Genomic DNA, 24,324 nt, shown 5'->3' on the forward strand with positions numbered 1-24,324 from the left:
TTCCATGTGTATGAACTCAATTTGTCAGCACGGTGACATACCAACCAAAACCCTCAGGTTGCTTTGAGAGTGGAACAGTGTCCAGAGTGAGAGAGATACCACTTCCTATTCCCTTATTCCAGACCACTCTGAAATCAGGCCATATTTCGGATACTGTGTTCAGAATCTTGGGACTACATTTTAGAAAGGACATTGTCAAGGTGAGGAGAACTGAGGCAAGAGTGATTTTTATGCAGAAATATCTCAAGGAAGTATATAGTGAGGAGGTGAAGCCTGGAGAAGACAAAGGCTGGGATTATGTGTTTATCTAGCATTTGAAGATCTATTATGAGGAAGATGGACTAAACTCTTTCCCCCTGACCCCATAGAATAGAATTAGGAGCAAGGAGTTTTAGAGGCAGATTTCAACTTAATGTACATACAGTGTACATAACAAGTAGAGCTCTTCAGAGAGGAAGGGGCTACCTGGATGGAATCAGCAGATTTTTTTTTTCACTTCAAGCCTTCTAGAAAAGATTGGCTGATCACTCATTGGGAATGTTATAGAAGAAATTATTGGTCATGTACAGGTTAGACTCTGAGGTCCCTTCTAATATTGAGATTTTGTCATGATTTATTTGAATGGCATCATCACCCATGTCTTAAATTCTCTCCATGTCTACGTGTGCTAGATTTTTGACAAAATAGAGAAATGCCAATTTGTAAATGAGGAAGAAACGTTCTATTATGGAACATATAATTAGCCAGTGGGGAGAAAAAGTAGAGGCCATGGAAAGATGTCTTGGAGGCCATCTAGCCCAACTTGCACATTTTAAAAATAAGGAAACTGTTGAGTAGTCAAGTGATTTAGCCTCAGGTAAAAAAAAGGGGGGGAATAGAAAGCAAAGCTAAAAATCAAAGCCAAATCCTCTAACATCAAAGCCAACTTTCTTCCCCTTATACTATACTACTCAAGAACATAGTATTCAGTGAAAAAAGAAACACAATCACTGAAATTCTGTTCCACTAATTGAATTTTATTATCCATCAAACAAAAGATATTACTGCATGCATATTATATGCCCAAATCTGTGCTAGGTAATATGAAAAAAAAAAGCATAATTGCTATTCCTTCCCTGCTTGCTGCATTAAGGATGTTACTTTGGATGACAGACTAGTTATTCTACCTTTGGGGAAATATAGAGAAGTAGCAATAGCAAATGGACTGTAAGCAAAATAATTGCATAGCTTCATGGAGAAGCAAATTTGCCACAGAAAAGGATGCTGTTGGTTTTGTTGTGCCGGATAAAGAAGAGGAAAGGATGATCAGGGATGAAGGTTGGCAGAATTTTTCCACAAAGGGGCACTCGGAAAATTGCAGCAGCATCTTCCTCAGCACCTTCTTCATCAACCTCAACATAGGACTTGTGTAGAACCTTGGACAAAAAGAGGCCTCCCTGAGCTGACATTCCAGAAAAGTCAGCCTTGCCTCCCTCAAAGGCATCCAGTATTCCCAAATTGCGAAGAAGAGATTCCATGTCATAATGCTCCTCTAGTTTAAATTTGGGGAGAAACACGCCCACTTCTGTTCTCTTCATCTTGTCTGGTCTTGTCCACGCTATGAATTTCTCATAGGTCAGTTCTGCTTCTACCTGAAAGACAATGGTTGAAAGTCATAGTCTTGTTAAAACAATCAGTTGGTTGGTCCTCCCAAAGACTCAGCCATCCTAGGCTTGTGAAGTGGACCACTTATGGGAGAGGAAGGTCATAAATCACATAGATCTAAGATCTAAGAGCTGGAACTTTGCAGGCCTCTTGTTCATCCCCTTAAACTGGAACTAAGAGAGATTAAGTTTGTTTGAAGTAAGGGGAGAACTGCCATTTAAATTCAGGTTCAGTGACCAAGTTTAGCTCCCTTTATCTTGCACTGTGTAGATATTACACTGTGAAGATAGACTCTGGGTGCATAATTATATAAAGACATAGATACAGACATTTGGAACTGGCCAAAGCAGGAATCTGTTTGTTTAATTATATATTTCTTTCAAGGGTTGTGTAATATGCCTAGAAATCCAGCTTCAGGAATTTGCTATCTCTGTGACCTTGGACAAATCCCTTTACCTTTTTTTGCTCCCATTTTCTCAATTATAAAATGGGCATAATAATAGTATGAACCTCTCAGAATTGTTGTGTACATCTAATGAGATAATGCTTGTAAAACGCTTAGCACAATGCTAGGCCCATAAAGGCACTTAATGTTTAAAAAATGCATCTATCAATCTAAAATTAAAGTTCATATTTCTCTAGTAAAGAAAGTCTATTACTGTGCTTTGCTTGCTGATTTGCAACAAGGTAGCAAAATGGATAGCATGCTAGTCTCAGAGGAAGAAAGACGGAAATCTAAATTCTGCCTCAAACATTAATTGTATGATCCTAGACAAATCATTTCTTTTCTCTTAGCCTCAGTTTCTTCATCTGTAAAACTGGAAAAATATCAGCACTTATCTCAAAAAGTTGTTTGAAGGATCAAATGAGATGACAGTGCTTTCTGAACCTTAAAATACTGTAGAAATGTCAGCTAATAAGCATTCTTTTGTTTTGTTTTGTTTTGTTTTATTCTTTTTATCTTGTGTCAAGCATAGCACCTGGCATGAAGTAGACTTTATTAAATTCTTTTTAACTGGTTTATTTGTCATTATATGCAGAAGAAATTATATTTGAATTTTCCAAGAGGAATTAAGAAACAGAGTAGTTGATCCCAGGATCCATATTTTGATTATGCATTTTTTTCAAAGAACATCCATCAATTCCAGTAAATTGTTGGCTTTCAAACCCAACTTTTAGAATATCTAAGGTCTTTGCCTCAAACCCAATAGGCCAGTGAGATTATGCATTCTCATCTCTAGGGAAAATACTATTTCTCAACTGATTGCTTTGTTTACTCGGTTGATTCTGACAGCCAAAGAACCACATATTTAGAGCTAGGAGAGGATTTGTGTAATATCTAATCCACATTCTTTCATTTTATAAATGAGGAAACCAAATTGAGAAGTCGCATAACCATGGTGACAGTTGTAAGAGGCAGAAGCAGACTTTAAACTCAGAACCTCTGAATCTTAGTGAGGAAACCAAGGTTTAGAGACCTTAAAATGTCAATTTAGAAAATGAGAACCATGATTAGAATCCAGGTTTTCTGATTCATAGTCAAAAAGTATTTGATCAATTATACTAGGCTATATCTCCAAAATAAATTCTTAAATGGACTAGATGAGGCTTAAGGAACAATGTGACATAACAATGTAAAAAATTACGTTATTTGATCTTGGGATCACTAACTTACCCTATTGAGATCAATGTTCTCATCAGGAAGCATGATGACCATGCTCAGCTCCTCACCCACATAGGGCAGCTCCAGTATCTTGGTGGACATTTCCTTTATGTAGGTCATTTTAAAAGTTGCTTCCTTAAACATCATCTGTACTGGCTTTTTCTCATTCTGGTGGGGAAAAGGTGAATAAGACATTACTACCAGATTATTGAAAGAAATAATTGAGAGGGAGACGCAAAAGAAGGAAATCTGATCCAAGGAATCAAGAAACAGCCTACATGGGGAAGGCGAAGAAAGGAAGAGACCCAGAATTCCAGGAAAAGAACAGAGGCTGAGTGGAACTCAGAAATAGCACTCCTTCAGCTGAGAGCCTGACAAGAGGATCTTAAGCCTGGAGGTTCCCCTTTGGACACCAATGGCTTCCTAGTGATCCCTGGAAGTCTTGCTCAACTCAACTCAACATAGTAGATAGGACTTTGAAAGAAGCCATCTACTGAGGAAATTCTCTCCAAGGATTTTCTCCACCTCTCTCTCCCCAATTGTCCTGAATTCTAGCAATAACCAGATTATCTCAAGAATAGGGACAACCAGCAACTGACCAGAAAAGGGGTCAAGGCTTAGAGCCTGGACCCCAAGATTTGGGGGGGTCAGTCTGCCATGCCAGTCTTTAGGGACTCCTGCCACCCATTTTCCTTATCCAACCCTCCTACTTTCCCTTCCCTAAGTGATTCTCTATTAAAATGTTAATATCTAGATCAGGTATGCCTACTCTCTGACACCAAAAAAAGGGGACTGAAGATTAGGGGAGAAACATACTTCTCCCCAAAGAGGAGGATTAGCTCAAGACTAGGGTTGAGGAGTGAATCCAGATCTCAAAGGGAAAGTGGTAGGTGGGGTAACCAGAGGCAGGAAAATCTATCCTGCCTCTCAACAACAGCTAAGATCAAGAAGTGAGGCAGTGGGTCATTTCTCTAAAGCCATTCTCCTCCAGTCCTTAACCTCTACCTACCAAACCAAATCTCTGAGGAGACATACTCAGGGAAACAAACTCAGTTTGTCTTCACCAAGAGGAAGAGAGAGGAAGATCAACCTCTTCTCCCCTCTCATTCTCTCAACCCCTTCTCTCCCTCTCCCAATTCACCAGGGTAGGGGGTTGTAACCTTCCTTACTGGCCCTATATTACATTTGCTGAAAAGATGCACTCAGGCAAAAGAAATCTGTAGGATGAATAGAAAACAAAAGTCATTTCCATACCTTTGACAGTGAGTGGAAAAATATCATCAACTAATACCTGCTTAAAGGTATCTTCAGTTAAAAGGGAAAAAAAAAAAGACAGCTACTCTCAACTTCCAGCAAAGTAGGCTATTGCTACATGAAAGAGATTTCTTTGTTCGGTAAAATTATGTGAAATTCTTTTCACTTTCCATAACAGGGTTTTTCTCCTTTGAAAAAATAATAGACAATGTTTTCGCTCACTTGCCATTACACCTATTTCGGTAAAAATTAAACATTTAGACAAAAAAAAGAAAGTCTTGCGTTCTCTCTCCATTGCCCTTGTCATGTCATAAAGCTCTACTTGCTACAGGGTGGAACTATATGAGGCATTTAAAAAATACCCATTCCTTAATCCCTTATGGTACCTTTGCTTCAATGGATAGAGCACTGGGTCTAGAATCAGGAAGACCCAAGTTTGAATTTGGTCTCAGATACTTTCTAGATGTGTGATTCTGGGAAAGTCACTTAACTTCTGTTTGCTGTAATCCATTGGAAATGGAAATGGTGAACTATGCTAGTATTTTTGCCAGGAAAACTTCATGGATAGCATTAGCACAAAGAGTCAGAAACAACTGAACAACAACCTCTGCTCCAGTGGCCTGGCAGGGCTAGTTGAATGCCCTGGATACAGCAGGAAAGGATTGGGAATAGACCAGTATTGGCAAGTGGAGACCTCAGACTCATAGGGTATGGCCATGTTTAACCTACAAGGGTCATTATTATCAGTCCTTGATTGGGCATTCCTGGGCCAAGTGCGGTTAGTCACATTATAAACATGTTGATTTGAGATCAGGGAAATATGCCAGCAGGCTCAGAGAATGAGTGTGCAACACGCCCCATTTTACTCAAATCACTCCTTCTGCAAAATGATATCTGGAAGTATGTTAGAATCGAATTTGCTTCACCTTCCCTTTGATGAGACATTCAGTAGATAAGGAGAGTCTCCTGCTCTAAAAAAGTATTAAACATAGAGTTCTGGTAGCATAGGACCTAGGACATGGAATCTGAAGGTCCAAAAGGAGTATGGAAAATTATGGAAGTGAACCTAGAGAAGGACGCATCTTGTCAGAAGAAATGCAGAAAGCAAAATCTTCAAGGAAGAAAGGAGACAGTCAGAAAAGACAGCCATGACATGAGATCTTCTAGCCCATCTTATCCAGATTAACTGGCCAATAAGAAGGCAGTAGAGCATCCCCAGTCCAGCTTAACAAAAGATATTTTTTTGGTAAGAAATTATTTAAGCAATAACTGAAGGATAGAGATAGCGATATAGAGCTGATTCTTAAAGGGGGTGAATCAGCTCTTATTCAGTTCAAGCAGAGACAGGGACATAATCTCCTTCCACAAAACAAAGGGAGAAAGAAAGAATGACAGGTGCCAGGAGGAAGGATATTATAATTGCAGTAAAAGAGTCAGGGAAGTTGAAGCATGAAGATGCCAAAGGGCCATCTGTGGGAAATACTCCTGAGAGCCATTAGCAATATTTACCTAAGCTCAGAATTCTTACAGAAAGCAAACACAGAGGAGAAGTAAAATTGGTGTATGCTATTCCATGCCACTGAAAAACTGACTCTCTTGGAAGGAGGTCCAGATAGGAAAGGTAGAGGACACCTTGCAGTGTCCATTGTTCTGTTCCTGGGTGGTTTTCTAGTGTTTCTCTGTGCACTTGGGGAAACTGTGTGGGCTAGGCTGCATTGTGAGCTGCCCAAGGTCTTGGACACAGAAGTTAGGGAAGGTCATGGAAAGTCCATGTTGTTGATCCATTGAAACCACAACTAAACACCTTATGGACTATTCCCTATTCTTTCAGGCATTTTTAGATCTGAGATGGAAGAAGCTAGAAGACAAAAGACACAGAACCCTAAGAAGATCTATACTCTTTTTTCTATTTCATTCAGTTATACCAGTAGTCAGGATGTGTGAGAAATATTCCCTACCTTTCTGGTTTTAAAAAATATCTCTCTTGTATAGTTTTCCTCAAACTGTTCATTCCACTTCCCTTTGAAGTAGATGCCATCCACAAGGACCAGTTTTGCCAATGGACCAATTGAACAGGTAGGCAACATTTCTGGAATTTTACCTTTAAGGAAAATAGAGAAATAATTGAATCAACGTTTGGGAAAAAATCATACTTTCCCCAAAAGTAACACGATTTTCAATTCAGTGTCCATAACCTAAATCCAACAATGTTGGCATCAAAGACTGATAAAAATTCTTCATTTATCAAATATCCTTTGAAGGCAAGGATTATCTCTCTTTTGCTATTTTACCCCTCATGTATCTCTGTAAGTAGGTGTCAAAATGAATAATGCTGAGCCTAAAATCAGGAAGGCTTATCATCTTGAGTTCAAAGTGACTAGCTGGAAAGTCATTTAACTCTGTTTGCTTCGGTTTCTTCATCTGTAGAATGAACTGGAGAAGAAAATAGCAAACCATTTTAGCACCTTCCTAGAAAAGTCCAAATTGGTTCACAAAGAATTCACATCACACATGACTGAACAACAACAATTTCTCCTTCACATAAATTTCCAAATGTTTGAAGACAGCTATCATACCTTTCCTCCCCAGTGGTGGGAGGTTTGCTGTTTCTGAAAAGTTCATTTAACTTTTTGTATTTAAAATTTTGCTTTGTCTCCTAAGCCAGAAATTGTGATTACAGTTGTCAGCCATCCACAATGCTAATCTGTATGCCACTATTCAAATGAATCTGAGGAGCCATTTGAAAGTGACCATTGAAAAGGCTCTTGAAAATGGAAACATGTAAAAAAGAAACATTTAAAATTGCAGTATTTTGTGAGAGGGAAATCTTTGGTTGAGGGCTCAGAGTTATAGAAGAGTTATTACTTCTTTTCCTCTCTCCTTCCCTTCCTCCCTCCCTCCCTTCCTTCCTTCCTTCCTCCCTTCTTTCCTTCCTTCCTTCCTCCCTTCTTTCCTTCCTTCCTTCCTCCCTTCTTTCCTTCCTTCCTTCCTCCCTTCTTTCCTCCCTCCCTCCCTCCCTTCCTTCCTTCCTTCCTCCCTCCCTCCCTTCCTCCCTCCCTTCTTTCCTTCCTTCCTTCCTCCCTTCCTTCCTCCCTCCCTTCCTTCCTTCCTCCCTTCTTTCCTCCCTCCCTTCCTTCCTTCCTCCCTTCTTTCCTTCCTCCCTTCCTTCCTTCCTCCCTTCCTTCCTCCCTTCCTTCCTTCCTTCCTTCTTTCCTTCCTCCCTTCCTTCCTTCCTTCCTTCTTTCCTTCCTCCCTTCCTTCCTTCCTCCCTTCCTTCCTCCCTTCCTTCCTTCCTTCCTTCTTTCTTTCCTCCCTTCCTTCCTTCCTCCCTTCCTTCCTTCCTCCCTTCCTTCCTCCCTTCCTTCCTTCCTTCCTTCCTTCTTTCTTTCCTCCCTTCCTTCCTTTCTCCCTTCCTTCCTTCCTCCCTTCCTTCCTTCCTTCTTTCCTTCCCTCCCTTCCTTCCTCCTTTCCTTCCTCCCTCCCTCCCTCCCTTCTTTCCTTCCTTCCTTCCTTCCTTCCTTCCTTCCTTCCTTCCTTCCTTCCTTCCTTCCTTCCTTCCTTCCTTCCTTCCTTCCTTCCCTCCCTCCTTCCTTCCCTCCCTCTTTCCTTTCCTCCCTCCTTCCTTCCTTCTTTCCCACCCCCCTCTCTCTTTCTCTCCTTTTCTGTGTGGGTGTTTGTTGTTTTATACTATACTTCATCTCTTGGAGGGTGCTAGGAAGCACAGTCAATTAAGTTCTAGGCCTGAAGACAGGAAGACTCATATTCCTCAATTCAAATCTTTCCTCAGATACTTACTAGTGACCCTGAGCAAGTCATTTAACCCTGTTTGCCTCAGTTTTCTCATTTATAAAATGAGCTAGAGGAAATGGCAAACCACACCAGTATTTCTGCCTAGAATATCCCAAATTGACTCATAAGGAGTTGGACATGACTGAAACAATTGAACAAGAAATATTTTTGGGATTCCTAGGGATGTCATGATTGTTTGGTTGCACCTTGAAGTTCCATTTGGAAGTGGCAACCAGTCTCTCTAAACACTTTCACAGCAATATTACTGAAATAGTTAACATTTTTAAAACAAATGCAATTTGTTACCTTCAGTCTTCTTTGCTATCCAGGCATTTATATGTTTCCTGGCCTCCTCTGAGGCATTAGCAAAGGAAAGTTCTTCTAGCTCTGTACCATAGAAGTTTTGGCAAGCTTCTTTATATGTCTATGAAGAGAAAAAATATAAAGCAAGCTCTCCAGTTACTAAGTAGAGCCTGGTACACAGATTGAGACTCTGAAAATGACTGTGTACTTTTTGGAAAGCAAGTTAGTTCAAGTCCTAAGCCCCCATTGGACATAATTCACAGATATTCCAGTGTAGAGGCAGGGGTGGATATGGCACATACAGTCAAGAATAGATACAAGGTACCTTAGAAATGATTTTTTGAAGTCCAGTTTTTATTATAGCATACTAACTTAAAGTAAAAATTTAACAGGATGCTTGTGTTATTGAGGGCCTTTATCCTATCCTCCCCACAACCTATTTTCATTTCCCTTCTTTATCACTTTATCAATTGAACTTACAGAGAGGAAATTGTAAGCCTTTTCTCCAAAGAGCTTGTTGGCCATTTTCAGTGAGTGCTGAGTACCAGATTTGTTCACTTCAGTGAAAAGTGCCTGAAGATCCCTGTGGATGTCCCCACCTCTGTTTAAAGAAAGCACCTATTAAGAAAAGGGAAACAAATTAAAATCCTCATCAGCACTGATCTTTGGCTTCCAAAGAACCACTTGCCACCAGCAAATCTTGAGAGCATCTTCCCTCAAATGAAAAGGAGTGGACTGATTTACTGTATGTTCTAGAGACTTAATCCATGCTAGGAGTGGGACACCACTTAACAAACCTTCATTCCAAGAGAAAAGAAAATTGGAGACAAAACATGAGCTAGAAGAAGTAATTGGGGGGGGGGGTGATACCAGAATTACAAAGAAAGAGGTTTTCGTTGCAAAACTTCTCAAACTCACGCGGCCATTAAAGTCAGTATGTCAGAATGAGGATCGTTAGATGGCTGTTGTTATTGTTTTTATTCCCATTATAGGAAAACTTGTGGATGCATTAATTGGTAGAAGAGACTTTTGATACTTTCAGGATTCTTCCTCAGCCTAGCTTCACTAGTCAGAGGGTTTGTCATGAGATAACTACATGTGTACCTTGTGGGATGAGTACTCGGTACATTCTAAGCTATTTGGTCTCTATTCCAGTACTAGCTACAATAAAATTGTCTTAATTATTTTTTCCCAATTAGAATCCCAATTGGAATTGTTCTGGTTGGAGCAGTTCCATGCTCTGCTATATAATACTGTCCATGTCATTTTAGGAGTTTGACTTTTCTCTTTGTAGCCAGTCTTTCACCACTGCCTGGTTGTGTTTTGTGTTTGTTTGCATATAAGGAAGGAGATGAAATTCCAGATTTGTGGAGAGAATACTGAGCACAGTATTATGCTTTTGTCTGTGCTTCGCATGATGGAACTGGTGCCAAAGAGTTTTCTAGGGAAGAGAAGCATGTATGAGAAGCTGGTTTCTCAAGAGGTCCCTGACTTACAGCTAGCTTACCTAGAGACTTCTGGAAGGAACTTCCTTTGATAAAGATCAGTCCTTCTCTCTTGTTTTGAGCTGCATTCTTATCTTGCTTCCATCTAGAGAGTGCATTTATTCATTCTTGTTATTTTCTGGTATATTACAATCTGTAGAACTTCTATAATTGCTTTTTGTTTGCATAAGTGAAGTTTTGCTTTTCTACTCCTTATGGCAGACTCTTGTGTAACCAATATTTGATGGGGAGAAGCTAAGTTGGTAAGCATGAACTTCCTATTCATGGTCATCCAGGGAAGGATCTTTTCTTCCGAAATGAAGATTTCTACTCCTAGACTAGACCATCATAGATATTTGAGAGGGCAGAAAGATGTAGTTCTAGACTGATAAACCTCCTCGAGATAGACTAAAGTAGGTTTAAGCACCCGGCCATGGCCCTTCTCCTAGACTTCTCAAGGTAGAAACTACAGTCCTTTTTGGAAAGAGTTAGGCAAGATTACAATGATGCATAGCCATGCAATTTGTCTTTTCTCTGACCTCTCTATCAGCCTCTAGTTTAAAGGAATAGTTGAGAGTTGAATAAGAGAAATGGAGTCTAGTATAGATTACTGTATATTACCTTGAACAATAATACATATATATGTAGATATGTATATGAATGTATATATATACATCTATATATGTGTGAATATATATATTTTTTAAGATTGTGAATAATGGGACAATCATGGAATGGCTATGAGAGGAAAATCGGATGGAGAGCTTACATCTCCACCTAATTAATATATACATGGATAGATAGATAGATAGATAGATAGATAGATAGATAGATAGATAGATAGATAGATATGCTGTGGTATGGTAGAGCCACTCTGAAATGGCTTGTGAAAGCTTGAAAATCAATTATTAAATTTTTAATGTAATCATTTTTACCTCAGAAACTGGCAAACACTACAAATTAGGACCTATTGTTTAGTTGATTGTTTAGATTAATAAATTGACAGAGAAAATGTTAATAGTGCAGATTAAAATTAAAAAGATGTTATGCTGGGAGAGCTGGTTGTTAAATATTAACTAGCAGACTCCTGGTCCTATGGGATAGAAAGTGTTTCCAGTAATGACCAGGAGACTGAATATGTTCAGATTGCAAAGCTTTAAGCTTTAACAGAAGATAACAATGTTTTATAAATCATAAAATAAAGGAAGAGAAACAAGCAGTTCTTCAAAGTGGTAAAGCTCCCACAAGGCATAAGATAGTTAACAAGACAGTGGTCCTGGACTGTTCAAATGACTATCTTGATATTTGCACAGGAGGAGGCAACTGGCTTTTAGATAGTTAGATTGCATATAGCAATTTTTAAATGTCATGTGTATCTCTTCTCTATTCCCATTACAATGGACCTGAACTATTGCAAGAACTTACTTATAGGTCTTTCCACGTCCATTCTCTACTGTTTCCAATTCATATTTTGTTTTTTCTATCTTTCTTTCTCTTAAGAGTTTACTAAAAACGTGAAATGTTTCTGAAATTCATGAAATGAAAGGAAAAAAATGAAACCTTGTTTACTTACAGATATGCTTATCTCTTATAAATCTAGAAGAATAAGGTAGTCCCTAGTCATGCAATATTGACTTTTTAAATGACAAATCGTGTTTCTGATCTTATCTAAGCTTTCAAGGTCACTGGGCAGGAAAGGTAACTAAATAATGGCTTTCTCTTTAAAACACAATCATCAGTCTTTAATTACATAATTTAAAAATGGTGGAAACCTATATTACTCTTCTGAAAGACTCCAGAGCAAGATTTTCAACATTGAATTTGGTTCAGTATTTAAAATGTCCATGTATATGCATTTATACCATTTACCAAAGAGAATCCTATATGCAACATCTCCTATTCTAATAGACACTTATTCTATAGAAAAATGAATTGACATAGATATATTTCAGTTTCATGGATTAAATCCCTGTGGTGAGCTTGTGAGGTCTGGAGAAAGTTAAAAAGGCATCTAATATGTTTGGTAGACTTTGTGTGGCTATCTTCTGGGAGGATATGGACAGGAGTGACACAGGATGGGCTGCGATAAACAAAGTTAGAGGGAACATTCAAATTAATGTGATTACTAGTCCATTGGAGTATTAAGTGTATTTCAAAGGTCCAAGTACGTGTGTGTGATAAAATGTGTAGTTTTGCAAATTAATGGAAAGTAACTTTACTGTGAAGCTAATTCGCCTCTAAATCCAGGACATATTAATAAACACTCAAGGCTTTCTCACAGATATAAACTGCCTATTGTATCCCCATATTCTTGTCCCATAAGACTGGACTAATGAGGTATAGATAATAAGCTACAATGTTACACAGCTAAGAGTTTTTCTTTGATGTAAGATTCCTTGAGGTAGAGAAATTCTGGCTCTGTGGAAATGAACAAAGAAGTCCAGCTTTTTTACATCTTCTCTTGGGACCAATAAACATACCTTTACAATCTGGGCTGCTGTGTTTCCTCTGGCCCCCAGGAAAAGCATGCCAAGGGCAGATGAAATGCTCAGGGGAGAAAAAACTACATTTTGTGAGTTGTCTTTTTCACTCAATTTTTTCAGAAGGTTAATGGCAAAGGGGCCATTTGCTTCAGAGAAAGAATCCATAATGGAACCTGTAAAAGATCAAAAAGGTCAGGCTACACAGACATACAGCTTTTCCATCTTTATTCTAGGCAGTTAATACTGGGATTTAGTAAAAACAAAACATTAATTTTATAAGAAAGAAAAGAGATGCATTCAGACCTTTTAGCAATATATTCATATGAGCTCAAGGTGGATGGTTCTTAAAAATCATCTGGTGCTCCTACAGATTTGGAGCAGCAAGGTGGTGCAGTGGATAGAGTGAAATGCCTGGAGTAAGGAAGACTCTTCTTCTTAAGTTCAAACTTGGCCTCAGACACTTATTAGCTGTGTGACCCTGGGCAACTCACTTATCCCTCTTTGTCTCTGTTTTCTCATCTATAAAATGAGCTGGAAAAGACAATGGCAAACCACTCTAAAATCTTTGCCAAGAAAACCTCAAATGGAGTCACAAAGAGTAGGGCATAACTGAAAAATGACTGAACAACTCCTGCAAATTTATATGTGAAGAAACTGAGATGAGGAGGAGAGTTCTCTACAATGCCACACAGGTGACAGAACTAGATTCCAAGCAAGTCTTCTGACTCTAACTTCAATGTATCTTCTAATACTAAAATCTTTGTGCCATTTTTATGGCACAAAAAAATGGAAGCTGCATTTATTTCTTTATGTGAAAATAGAGCCTATCTTACAAAGGAAGGACCCAGAGCTTCTGCATTTCTACTCTTCTATGAAAAGGGAGGCCCTGGCATTACATTCCCACCTTTCTTTTTCTTTGGCTTCTTTTGTTCAATATTTACTCGTGCCCCAGAAACTTCTTTCCTTGAAGTTTACTTCTATCTCTGGAACTCACACCCTCTGTTCTCTGGAGCCCTTTCCTCCATTTGAATGACTCTTTCTAAAACTTCCATTTTAAAAGGATGCTCAAGTCAATCAATCAATTAATAAACATTGAAGTACATACTATGTACCTAGTACTTTACTAAATGCTTGGGATATTAAAAGAGGCAAAAGACAGTCCCTGCCCTCCAGTTTACACCTGAATGAGAGAGACAATGTAAGCAAATAGAGACAAAGCAAGTTCTATACAGGATGATTAGGAAATAATTCATAGAAAGCAGGCACTAGCATTCAGAGAAGTTGGAGGAGGCATCCAGTAAAAGATAAGTTTAGTGGGGACCTAAAGGAAGCCAGGGTGGTCATTAACTGGAGTAGAGGAGAAGGAGACTGTTCCAGACATGGGGGCAGCAAGGGAAGGAATGCCTTGTTTGTGGAATAGCCAGGAGGCCAGTGATTGGTAGACTAAGGGAAAAGAAAACTAGAAAGGTAGAAAGGGACAAAGTTTTGAAGGGCTCTGAGTCTCAAATAGTGTATTTTGTATTTGATCCTGGAGGCCACAGGGATTCATTGAAGTTTACTGAGTGGGAAAGACGAAGGCTGTTGACATGAAGAAATCTGTGCTTTAGGAAAATGATTAGTGACTGAATAAGTGGCTGGATCAGAGTTGGGAGAGACTTGAGGCCAAAAATGTAGTGTGATGTATGCAAAAAGAACAAGAAGCCCACTTTGGTATAGAATCTATGAAGGGCAATTATATAGCAAGGCTGGAAAGAGAGATGAGAGTCAAGAGGAGAAGAGCTCTAGGTACCAAACAGAAGGTAGAATTTGATCCTAGAGATGATAGGGAGCTGCATATACAACACATTGTATGTATGTGTTGTATGATATATATCTATCTACCTATAGATAGATAGATATGATATATATCACATATTTGTATATATAATATGTGCATATCCATAAATTACACACACACACATATATATATTTGTGTGTATATGTATAAATACACACATAGAGAGAAAGAGAAAGAGTGAGAGAGAAAGAGAGAGAGAGAGTCTCCTGATAGAACGTAAGCTAGTTAAAATCAAGGTTTAGTTAATTTTCATCTTTGTATCCCTTGAGTCTAGCACAGTATCTGGTATATATTAGGTGAAACTTGTTGATTGATTAGTTGAGCAGCTGCTGTTGGTCAATGAACAAGGAATGTAGCACATCACTGTTCAGCTGAAAAGCTGATCTATCAGTACTGGAGACCAATCTTTCTCCAGAGTGAGTCTGGAGTAAGGGGAATGAATGTTATTTTGGCAGCTGTGGTGTAGATGGAGTGGACTAAGGGGAAATTTGAGCCAGTGAGACAAATTAGGAGATTGTTGTCATAGTTAATGCAGGTGAGAGGTGATGAAGGCTTGTACTAGGGGGGTGGCTGAGTGGAGAAAAGGGGACAAATGCTAAAAATATTGTAGTAATAAAATCATCAGGAATTGTCAACAGAATAGATATATGGGATTAGGGAGAGAGGAGTTCATGATGATGCTTAAAATCCAAACTTCCAAGAACCTGGCTTCTGGGTAAGATTATCAAGTTAAATTAGGCAAGCATTAACCAATACACTAATTGGTCAGTGATTTCTCTCAATAATTAAAAAAAAACAGAGGCACTTGAGCAGATTCACAAATAGAAACTTTGAGAACTTATTGCTTAGTAATTGAAGGAGAAAAGACCCTCTCTTGGACAACCCAAGACATCACTAACTGGTCAATAGCCACTGGGGAGGAGATTCATCAAAACTCTCAAAACTTCCCCATCCCTTGGGTGATGGTGAGCAGTCAGGTACTTAGTTTCGTGTCTTTAGCAATAACTTTTAGCCTAAATTAGTTCTTATTTACCAAGCAAGATAAGCCTCGTTATTTCCTTTTTCTATTTACCAGGCATGGGGCGGGGTCATTCCTTGGAGTTCTAATAAATGAAGGAATGGGTACAAAGATCAAAGAACTGATTTAAGACTAATTCAAAACTGAGAAATAGAAATAATTCAATATATTAAAAATAAAATCTCTCAACTCCAAGGTTCAGAACTTAGGTAACTGGAAGGATATTGAATCTAAAAGAGATGGATTGAAGAGGGAAGGGAAGATAATGAGTTCTGTTATGGAGCCCTTTAGCAAAAAAAAAAAAAAGTGAAAGCCACACATTGTGCAAGTATTAGTCATGCAAATGATTTCTAGGAGTCTCCCTTTGCTTTATGTTTTCAATTCAGTGCTTAATATTTTTACAACAAACATATGACTCATATCACTACAGCAAAGAATGTTTGGCTTAGTTACCTCTTTTAAAATGAAAAACATAAAAGACTATGAAGAGAAAACACTGAAAAAGTGATCACAGATGACTAATAAGCAAAGTGAGAGGGGCTATGGCAATGAAACAAAACTCTTTTAAGATGAAAAAAAATCAATGGCAACAAGAAAAGATGTTAGGATTAGTGGACAGGGTAAAATTTTACTAGATGAGATCACAGTCATAAAATGTTATCCCTCAGAATAGATTTTACACATCTACACTAGCTCTAACATTTTATAGATGATCTCAGAAATGATGAATATATATATATACATACACACACACATATATATATATGTTTGGGGAAAACACAGTATGCTTTAGTCAATAGGGTAATAGACTTCAAGGCAGGAAGACATGAGTTCAAATCCTGTCTCAAATACTTAACAACTATTTGAGCTGAGACAAGTCACTTAGATGTTCAATGCCTCAGTTTCTTAATTTATAAAATAAAGGGATTGAACTTGATAGTTTCTAGTATTCCTTCCATCTCTAGGTCTATAATCTTATGGGGAGTTGCTGGTGGCACTGTTAATAAATAGAATGATAACCTGGAGTCAGGAAGATCTGAATTTAAATCTGGCTTCACTAAAATTGCTTAACTGCTGTTTCCTCCAATTTCTTCAGCTATAAAATGAAAATAATAACAGTACTTACCTCAAAGGGTTGTTGTGAGGATTAAATGAGATAATATTTGTGAAGTTTAGCACAGGACCTTCCCTTCCTCATCTTATGGTCCTATGATCTGACCCTGCATCACCACTGCCTCTCCCACCCATATCACAACCCAACCTTCTGTTCTTTGCTACCCACATACTGCCAGTCCTATGAAATCTGGTACATTATTAGGTAATTTACTTTCATCAGCTTTGTGATTAAATACCAGTCAAATATCTCATTAGCAAATAAACCTAGACCTGATAAAATCCTGAAAAGATGCCAAATGAAGATGACATTTGACATTCAGGTTTTAAGGAGCTTCTCTTCAATGCACAACCAAGCCAAATACAGTCTCTCCCCCTCTCTCTCTTTCTGACTTGGAAAATCAGATAATATTTGTTTAGGCAGTCTGGAAGCATCTCACTTCTGGGAGCTCATATTATTGGGGCCAGATTTAATGTGACACTTGATTTTCTATAGCTCACTGTAGCAAAGAACTTCCAAATTTAAATAATCCACCAGCTACAGATGTGTATCACAAGAACCAGTCCACTTATTCTTGAATCTCTGCACTGGTTCCTTGTTTAGTCCACAAATTCCTACATGTTGGGAATTTTACTTGTCCCATTCCATGCTTCCATAGCCTGTAACTATAGAATCACAAAATCTTAGAGGACATCTAGTTCAACCTATACCACAGTAAGAATCCATAGCATAACATCCCTAACAAGTGGGCATTCAGTTTCTATTTGTATCTCAAGAAATGTATTTCCTACTATGGAAGATAAACTTTCAAGCCACTAAAACCACTATGTGTTTCTTTTTTAAAATATAAACTATCACCTAGCCATGCCTTCTCCATCCTATACTTGCTGTACTTTCTATAACTTTAAAAAATTTATGAATTTTTTAGCATTACCTTCATTTTTGCAATATATCCTCCCTGCCCCTGCCAGATTATCCTTTATAAAAAAAAAAGTTCAGTTAAACTGACCAACCTATCAAAATAGTGCAATATGACATGCAGTGTTCCACACTTTTTTTCTTATATGAAAACAAAACAAAACAAAAAACAATTTTAGTATTTTATACTTAATTAAATTACATTTAATCCTGCTAGTTTGGGCCAAACAGTAAATCATGGTAAATTTCTTTGGGTATTTCACTTCTCTTGTCTAGAATTGCAGAATCATAAAAATGATGGCATGTACTATCTTTGTTTTCATACAAGGAACTGATGAGACTATTAAACAAGCAGGGGAAAGAGAAGTCTCCAAGGCACTCACAGAATCTTGGAGTTGAAAAATACCACAACAATCAGTCTAAACTCAAGTAAGAATCCTCATTAGAACATCCCCAACAAATGATCAGGTAGTTTCTGAAGAAAGAAAGATCTCCAAAACTACCCAGGACTTGTAGCATTTGTGTAGTGGGCCTGAAGTCAGTAAGACTCAAGTTCAAATCTAGCTTCAGAATGACTAGCAATGTAACCCCAGATGAGTCCCTTAACCTCAGTTTCCTAAACTGTAAAATGGGGAGAATGATAGCATGTACTTCCCAGAGTTTTTGTAAAAATGGCATGAGATTATATTGGGATTATATTTGTGAAGTGCTTGACACATAGTGGGTGATACATAAGCAGGCTATATAAATATGTATCATCTATGTGCTAATATATATTTATATGATTATATATATATACACATACACATATATCTATATATGTATATATCGATATCTACTTATTTCCTTTCCTTCAAGATGGTAGAAAAATTGGTTAATAAATAGATAGAAAGAGACAGACACATAGAAAGATAGATTGACAGACAGATTATAGACTTAAATATGATAGATAATAGATAAACATAGAGACATAGATAGATAGATAGATAGATAGATAGATAGATAGATAGATAGACTTATTCACTTTCCCCTATCCCCTCCCTACAAGGTAACTAAGTCATTTAAAAATATCTGGTTATTACAAAGTTTTCTGAAACTAACATTTCCAACTCTTCCACTTCAAAACTCATTGTTTCTAGTTTTGCCCATTGGGTCTAAACAGATCAAATGTGATTCCTCAGTCATCCACTAGGCAGCTCTATGGTGTGCCAGGGTCATATAGCCTGTAGTGCCAGGCAGATCCAGTCTATTTGGGGCCACACAGAAGTACAACTCTACTCAAGTGACAAAACTCATATGGGGAAAACTTTATAAGGTCCATTTTCCAAATATTCTCTGCTTGCTCTCATCTGTATTCCTAATATTTAAACTTCTAAAAATAAACACTTTACTCTCAAAAATCATATGAAACCAAAAGAAACTTCCAAAGAAACGAATAAAATTCATTTCAATCTAGCCACAGCCCAATCTAACTAAATAAACGAAAATCTCCAAGTAAGCAAAGCCTCTGTCTTCTTCCTCAAATGTTCATTACAGTCACATATGGACAAAGTGGGTGGCCATCTAGAGCTACCACATAGAGCAGCTGAGAAGATGATGCCTAAGACAATAAAACCCACAGACCACTGGCCTTCAGCAAGTCCTCTCACTGGTTTTTTTGCAGTTTCCCCACAGACTTCCTTTCCCAGCTCTCACTCATCCAGCTCAGTGCATGCTCAGCCCCTTCCTTCCTCCACCCAGAATGATTACAGAGCTGGGAAGCAGATGGCCAGGTGAGAGAGAACCAAGTGATGGAGTCTCCCCTATACTATACCTGGAGCCTTGTTGCCACTGCTGCCACCGCTGCTGCCGCTCTTATTTATGCGATTACTCAGGTTGTGGTCTTGGTCCCTGCAGATGCTGTAGCTACTCTAGTTGTGAGATAGGGAGGGAAGGAAGTGGAGTACTTCGTGCTAGGTCTTAGAGCTGAGGGGAGCTGAGTCAGAGGGGCGGATGTTGGTTCTGTGCCCCAAACCCCGGGTGTTGTGATGGAAAAGAATTCTGGTTTTATTGCTAGAAGATGTGAGTCCAAATCCCACTTAGCTGATTAACTGAGTCTCAACAAGTCACTCTTGGAACCTTAGTTTCCTGATCTACAAAATCTGGATACTGAGAACTATCTTACTATCTTGCCTTCCCCACCCCCACCCCCCTGCCCCTCTCCATAAGGAATAAACGAAATAACCAAGCACTGTACTCTGTAAGATGTGCCTAGGAGGGTGGAGCTCAGCTGCAGAACATCTGGCCTGACCAGAGACTGGCTAAGACTGGCCAGCAGCCAGCACAACTTCTCGCCCTATCCCAAGGCTCTTCACAGAGAGGGCATCTTTTATGGTGACAGTTAAGAAACCACCTGCCAGCCTGGGGGACCAAAAAGTTTCTATTGCAGGAGCTGACAGGTTGAGGAACAAAAGCAGGTCATAATCTCTATTAGGTGGCTGTTACAAAATGTAGGTATTACCTGAGGCTAATAATCTCCTCCACTCTACAGTATGTGGAACAGGTAGATCAGACTATGGAGCTCACAATTTGGGCTCTGAGTTAGATAAAAGAGTGAGTCAAATTCAGTATGAAGGAAGGGAGAAAGAGTGATAAAATTCCAGGAAAGGGACTTGGAACCTGTTGCCTGTGAACTTTTAAATAAGATATTTTGATAATATTTGATATTTTGATAATATTTCAACATCCTTGGTTTCCTCTGTAATCCTACTTGTACCTCATTTCATTCACTTAAAAGCATTTTAGAGAAGGGGTCTCTAGGCTTTGCTAGATTGCCAAAGGAATTTATAACACAAAATTAAGAAATCATGCTCAAACAGTGGTTTCAAACTCAAATTGAAATATCCCTGAGGGGAGTCTATTAACTTTTAAAACCATAAATTAATATTATCTATATTAGATTATGTTTTTATTAATTTTGTTAAACATTTCTCAATTACATTTCAATCTGGTTCCCACTGCACTTGGGAATTCAGGGCAACATGGCCCTGTGTTTGACCTTTATTAGGATTAAGTATTAAGAGAGCAGCAAGAGAAGAGACAGGAGATAAAATAATAAATGTTATTCTCACTTTTTTGCCCTAAGGCCTGGTCCTACTCCTGGGGACATGGAGACCTCTGCCTCTATTTGTCTCTGAACTTTCTCTTTTCTATGATTGCAGCAGCTCTGGATTAGAGGAGAGAAAACCGAACTGGGAAGTAGGAATCTTGGGTTTTGCTGCCAGCTAGGTCACTAACAAGTGTGTAATCCTGGGCAAGTCATTTCCCTTCTTTAGCTTCAATTTCCTTATTTGTCAAAATAGGAGATTAGACTGTATCTCTTTTCCATTTTTAACATTCAGTGATTTTCTTATCAGACTTGTCCTACTTCCACTTGAAGACATCTTTTTTGTTTGAGTGTTTCTAGGATTTTTGATGAAAATTAGAAAGTTATTAAGATTAGGTCCTCTCATGAACTCACACTTTTTATTTCTACTTCATGAATATAACTTTAACTTCTTAATTTACATACTGTATATTATAAACAGAGCAAGCATTTGAAAAGATTATGGTCCTCACCTTCCCAAGTGCCTGATATATAGTAGGTGCTTAATAAATACTTATTAATTGAATGATTTATAAGATGAAAAGGGGGCCTTTAAGTGGACTCCTATGAAGCAAAATGTTACTTGACTAAAGGATGCTTGTAAATCACATCTTTCTCTTTGTCCTTGAAAAAACAAGCCCAGATGTTAGGAACATTTTGGAGAAGGGATCTGTAGGTTTCTCCAGGATCTCTATGCCTTTCTACCAATATTAATTCCAAGGTTTGACCTTAGTGCTTGAATGCAAAGTTCCTAGTTAGCCGCCTGTGCACTGGTCTAAGCCAGTGTGTGGTTTATCCTCCACACTACCCACATTTTCTCTGTTTTCCAGGTGGCGAACCCTCCTTCTGTCTCTTAATGACCAAGAAAACACCAACCTTTCCTTCCTGCCATTTACCACACACAAATATAAACCACTTGCCACAACTTGATCTGTTTTTCCTCTACCATGACTAAAATCTTGAACTCTAAGCCTTTCTCCCTATAAAATGGACCAGTCCTGTATCCCATTCCCATTTAACCTGAGAAGATAAAAATGGAGAACAGATTTCTGTGAATTAAAAATAAAATAGAGGTGGGTGGGTTACTACAGATATGAAATGTTGCATGAACTTTCAAATGAGGTTAACTATTATTACTTTTACTTAACAGATCTATATTGAAGTGAAAGTTGTCTGCAAACGTATTTATTATAAAAACGAAATATCAACAAAACCTAAAAAAGTGAGAAAATGGTCTTTATTCCTGAGTTCATAGGTGTTAATGGGTTAATATACCTCCAAAAGGTATATTATAGTTACATAATGATAGGCCAAGCCCTCTATAATCATATGTTTCTGGTGAATAAAGAATTCTTTGGGTGTAAAGCAGACACTTTTTGAAACAAAATCCTGAAGAACAACAGACAATTAAATATTCTTAGCTTTTACAAATACACAGGCTGATAACTAGGAAATTTGCAAGTGCAAAGGTCAAACCTTAGAATCAATATTAGCAGAAAGGCATAGTTCCTAAAGTCTGGGCTTATTGTTTTCAAGGACCAATTGGGAAAGAAGTGCTCTCCGAGCATCCTTTAGCCAAATAAAGTTTTGTGATCTTGAATGGTAAAAGTAGAAGGAAGCTTTTGAAAAGGCCTCTCTCTATTTTTGTACAGGAGAGCTAATTGATGCTGTTATAATACTTCCAAAATACTTCCACATGGTTTCCAAGGAAGGAGAGTCTACCAGTACTTGTTCCCAGCACAAGGCTTCTACGTCAGAGCAAGTTCTTTCACGAGCTGCTATGATTCATATACCCCCATCTTGATTTTTCCCCACAGCCTTTATTTTTTCTCAGTTCTTGGAAGCTTAACCAAGGCTGTTTCTCTGTTTGTAAACCTATACTATAACTTAGCATAAAAGCACCCCCCCAAAAAAATGCTTGATGGTCAGTGTTGGTCCTCTCAGAGGTGAGAGAAGCCACAAGGTAGGAAGATAGAGACAGGATAGAAGTTTTGATACCACGAGGGAAGTGACGGAGTCCTAATAGAGATATGAGGTGTTCAGGATGAGTCTTTATTAATTATCAATGAGCCACAGCTAAGCTCTGATCAAAGGACCAATTCTGTAGGCTTTTCCAGTCCTGAGATCCATTCCACGCAGGTCAGAGAGGTGAATAGAGAAAGATTAAAGATGGAGCTTGGCCAGAGGCCAAGCTCCTGCAAGGACAGCCATCAGGTAGCCTGAAAGAGAAGGAGAGCAGAGAGCAGAGAGCAGAGAGAGCGAAGGCGGAGCTTGCTGGGCTAGATATAGTTTTTGATATGCAAATATACACAGTACATAGGGATGATTCTCATTGGTTAATGACAAGGCATAGGTGTGGTTTCTCTTAACCAGGTGAGAACAAAGAAACCTGTTTTCCCACCTAACCTGGGAGAAGCTGGGGTCAAGGGTCAGAGGCCTTCCCAGCCATGAGCACTACTGAGCATGCCCAAGACTGACTGTTCCCCTTGCCCCTAGTTAGGAGTGGGCTGCTACATCTCCCCCTTTTTGTTTTACACACAAATGAATAGTGTAATATCAAAATGTAGCAATATTACAGCATTGACAAATACAAACACTCTGGTGCATAATCATATTCTGATACAGAGATGAAAAACCTATCCTGATTGTATAACTTAGATATCCCAATCAAGAATGAACATCAGCATAAACTGATTCAGTGATCAATCTTAAAAATTCCCAAACTGATCTTTCTATCTGTCTGTCTGCATTTCAAGATCAATGCAACAGTCTTAGTAGATATAAAAATGTTAAGAAAATAATTTCCACGCTACTGATCCTGATCTAATGAGGTAGAATTCTATGGTTCACATGACAGGTGCAATAACCAAACATGCCACCATTCACAGTCTGGACTATCAGAAGTTGTCAGCCTTTTCAACAGTTAGCAAAATACTATCCCTGGAGATGAAGGATAAGTCCTTCCTTTCTCTCGTCCTGATACTGCATCTTGGGGATCTTTCCGTGCTCACTGCCAGATGCCTGCCACATTAAGAAACTGGTTGGTAGCTCGATGCCAGGACGTCCAGCGACTGAGGGTGTCAGTACGCCATGTCTCTGCATTTCCCAACCTCAAACATCCATTTCACATGGAAAATGTAATCGTGGCTGAGGCTGTCTGTTCCATAATGAAAGATTCATTATGATTCCCCTTACATGCAATCAGACATCACTCTCCAGTATGGTCATCTGAAAATTAACAATTGCTGTCATGTTCTCATGTTCACCGACTGTTAGGTGACTGTAATTCTAGAAATCTTTGCACCTTCATAATTCTGGATCAGAGCATTAACAGTACTTTCCTTGTACTTAAAAATTCTGGCCTTAATTGTGCTACAGAAAAATCAAAGTTGAATAATTGGAAATGAATCAAAAGTGTTCTCTCAAATGAACATACTGATCTCTATGAGATTCCTCTCCCTTTTCTTTTTGTTTGTGTGTTGGGAGAGATCCCTTCAAAGAAAAGCATCCTCTCTTAACAATTCTGGAGGATCATGTTATCACATGTCAAATGATCTCAGACAATTGATCCTGGGAACCTGATCCCAAAATTAATACAAGATTCTCTTGGCTCACTGTCTATGTGGTATCTTTGAAACTGAGCCAATGTAAAATATCAGAACTTACATTCCCAATGATTTCTAATTCCTGATC

The 24,324-nt window shown here is 38.5% G+C and overlaps 1 protein-coding gene across 1 annotated transcript; it reads right to left on the reverse strand.

Moving 5' to 3' along the window:
* Window positions 1-995: 995 nt before the first annotated feature.
* LOC100017160 (serpin B6-like) lies at window positions 996-19,626 on the reverse strand. Its single transcript, XM_001365866.5, has 7 exons — window positions 19,321-19,626; window positions 12,618-12,793; window positions 9,134-9,271; window positions 8,657-8,774; window positions 6,520-6,662; window positions 3,320-3,475; window positions 996-1,631 (listed from the first exon to the last, which is right to left on the reverse strand). Exons 2-7 carry the CDS (start codon window positions 12,783-12,785, stop codon window positions 1,230-1,232), a joined length of 1,125 nt encoding a protein of 374 aa, XP_001365903.1. The 5' UTR covers window positions 12,786-12,793; window positions 19,321-19,626; the 3' UTR covers window positions 996-1,229.
* Window positions 19,627-24,324: the final 4,698 nt, after the last annotated feature.

Source organism: Monodelphis domestica, chromosome 3 (assembly GCF_027887165.1).
Source record: "Monodelphis domestica isolate mMonDom1 chromosome 3, mMonDom1.pri, whole genome shotgun sequence".
NCBI lineage: Eukaryota > Metazoa > Chordata > Mammalia > Didelphimorphia > Didelphidae > Monodelphis > Monodelphis domestica.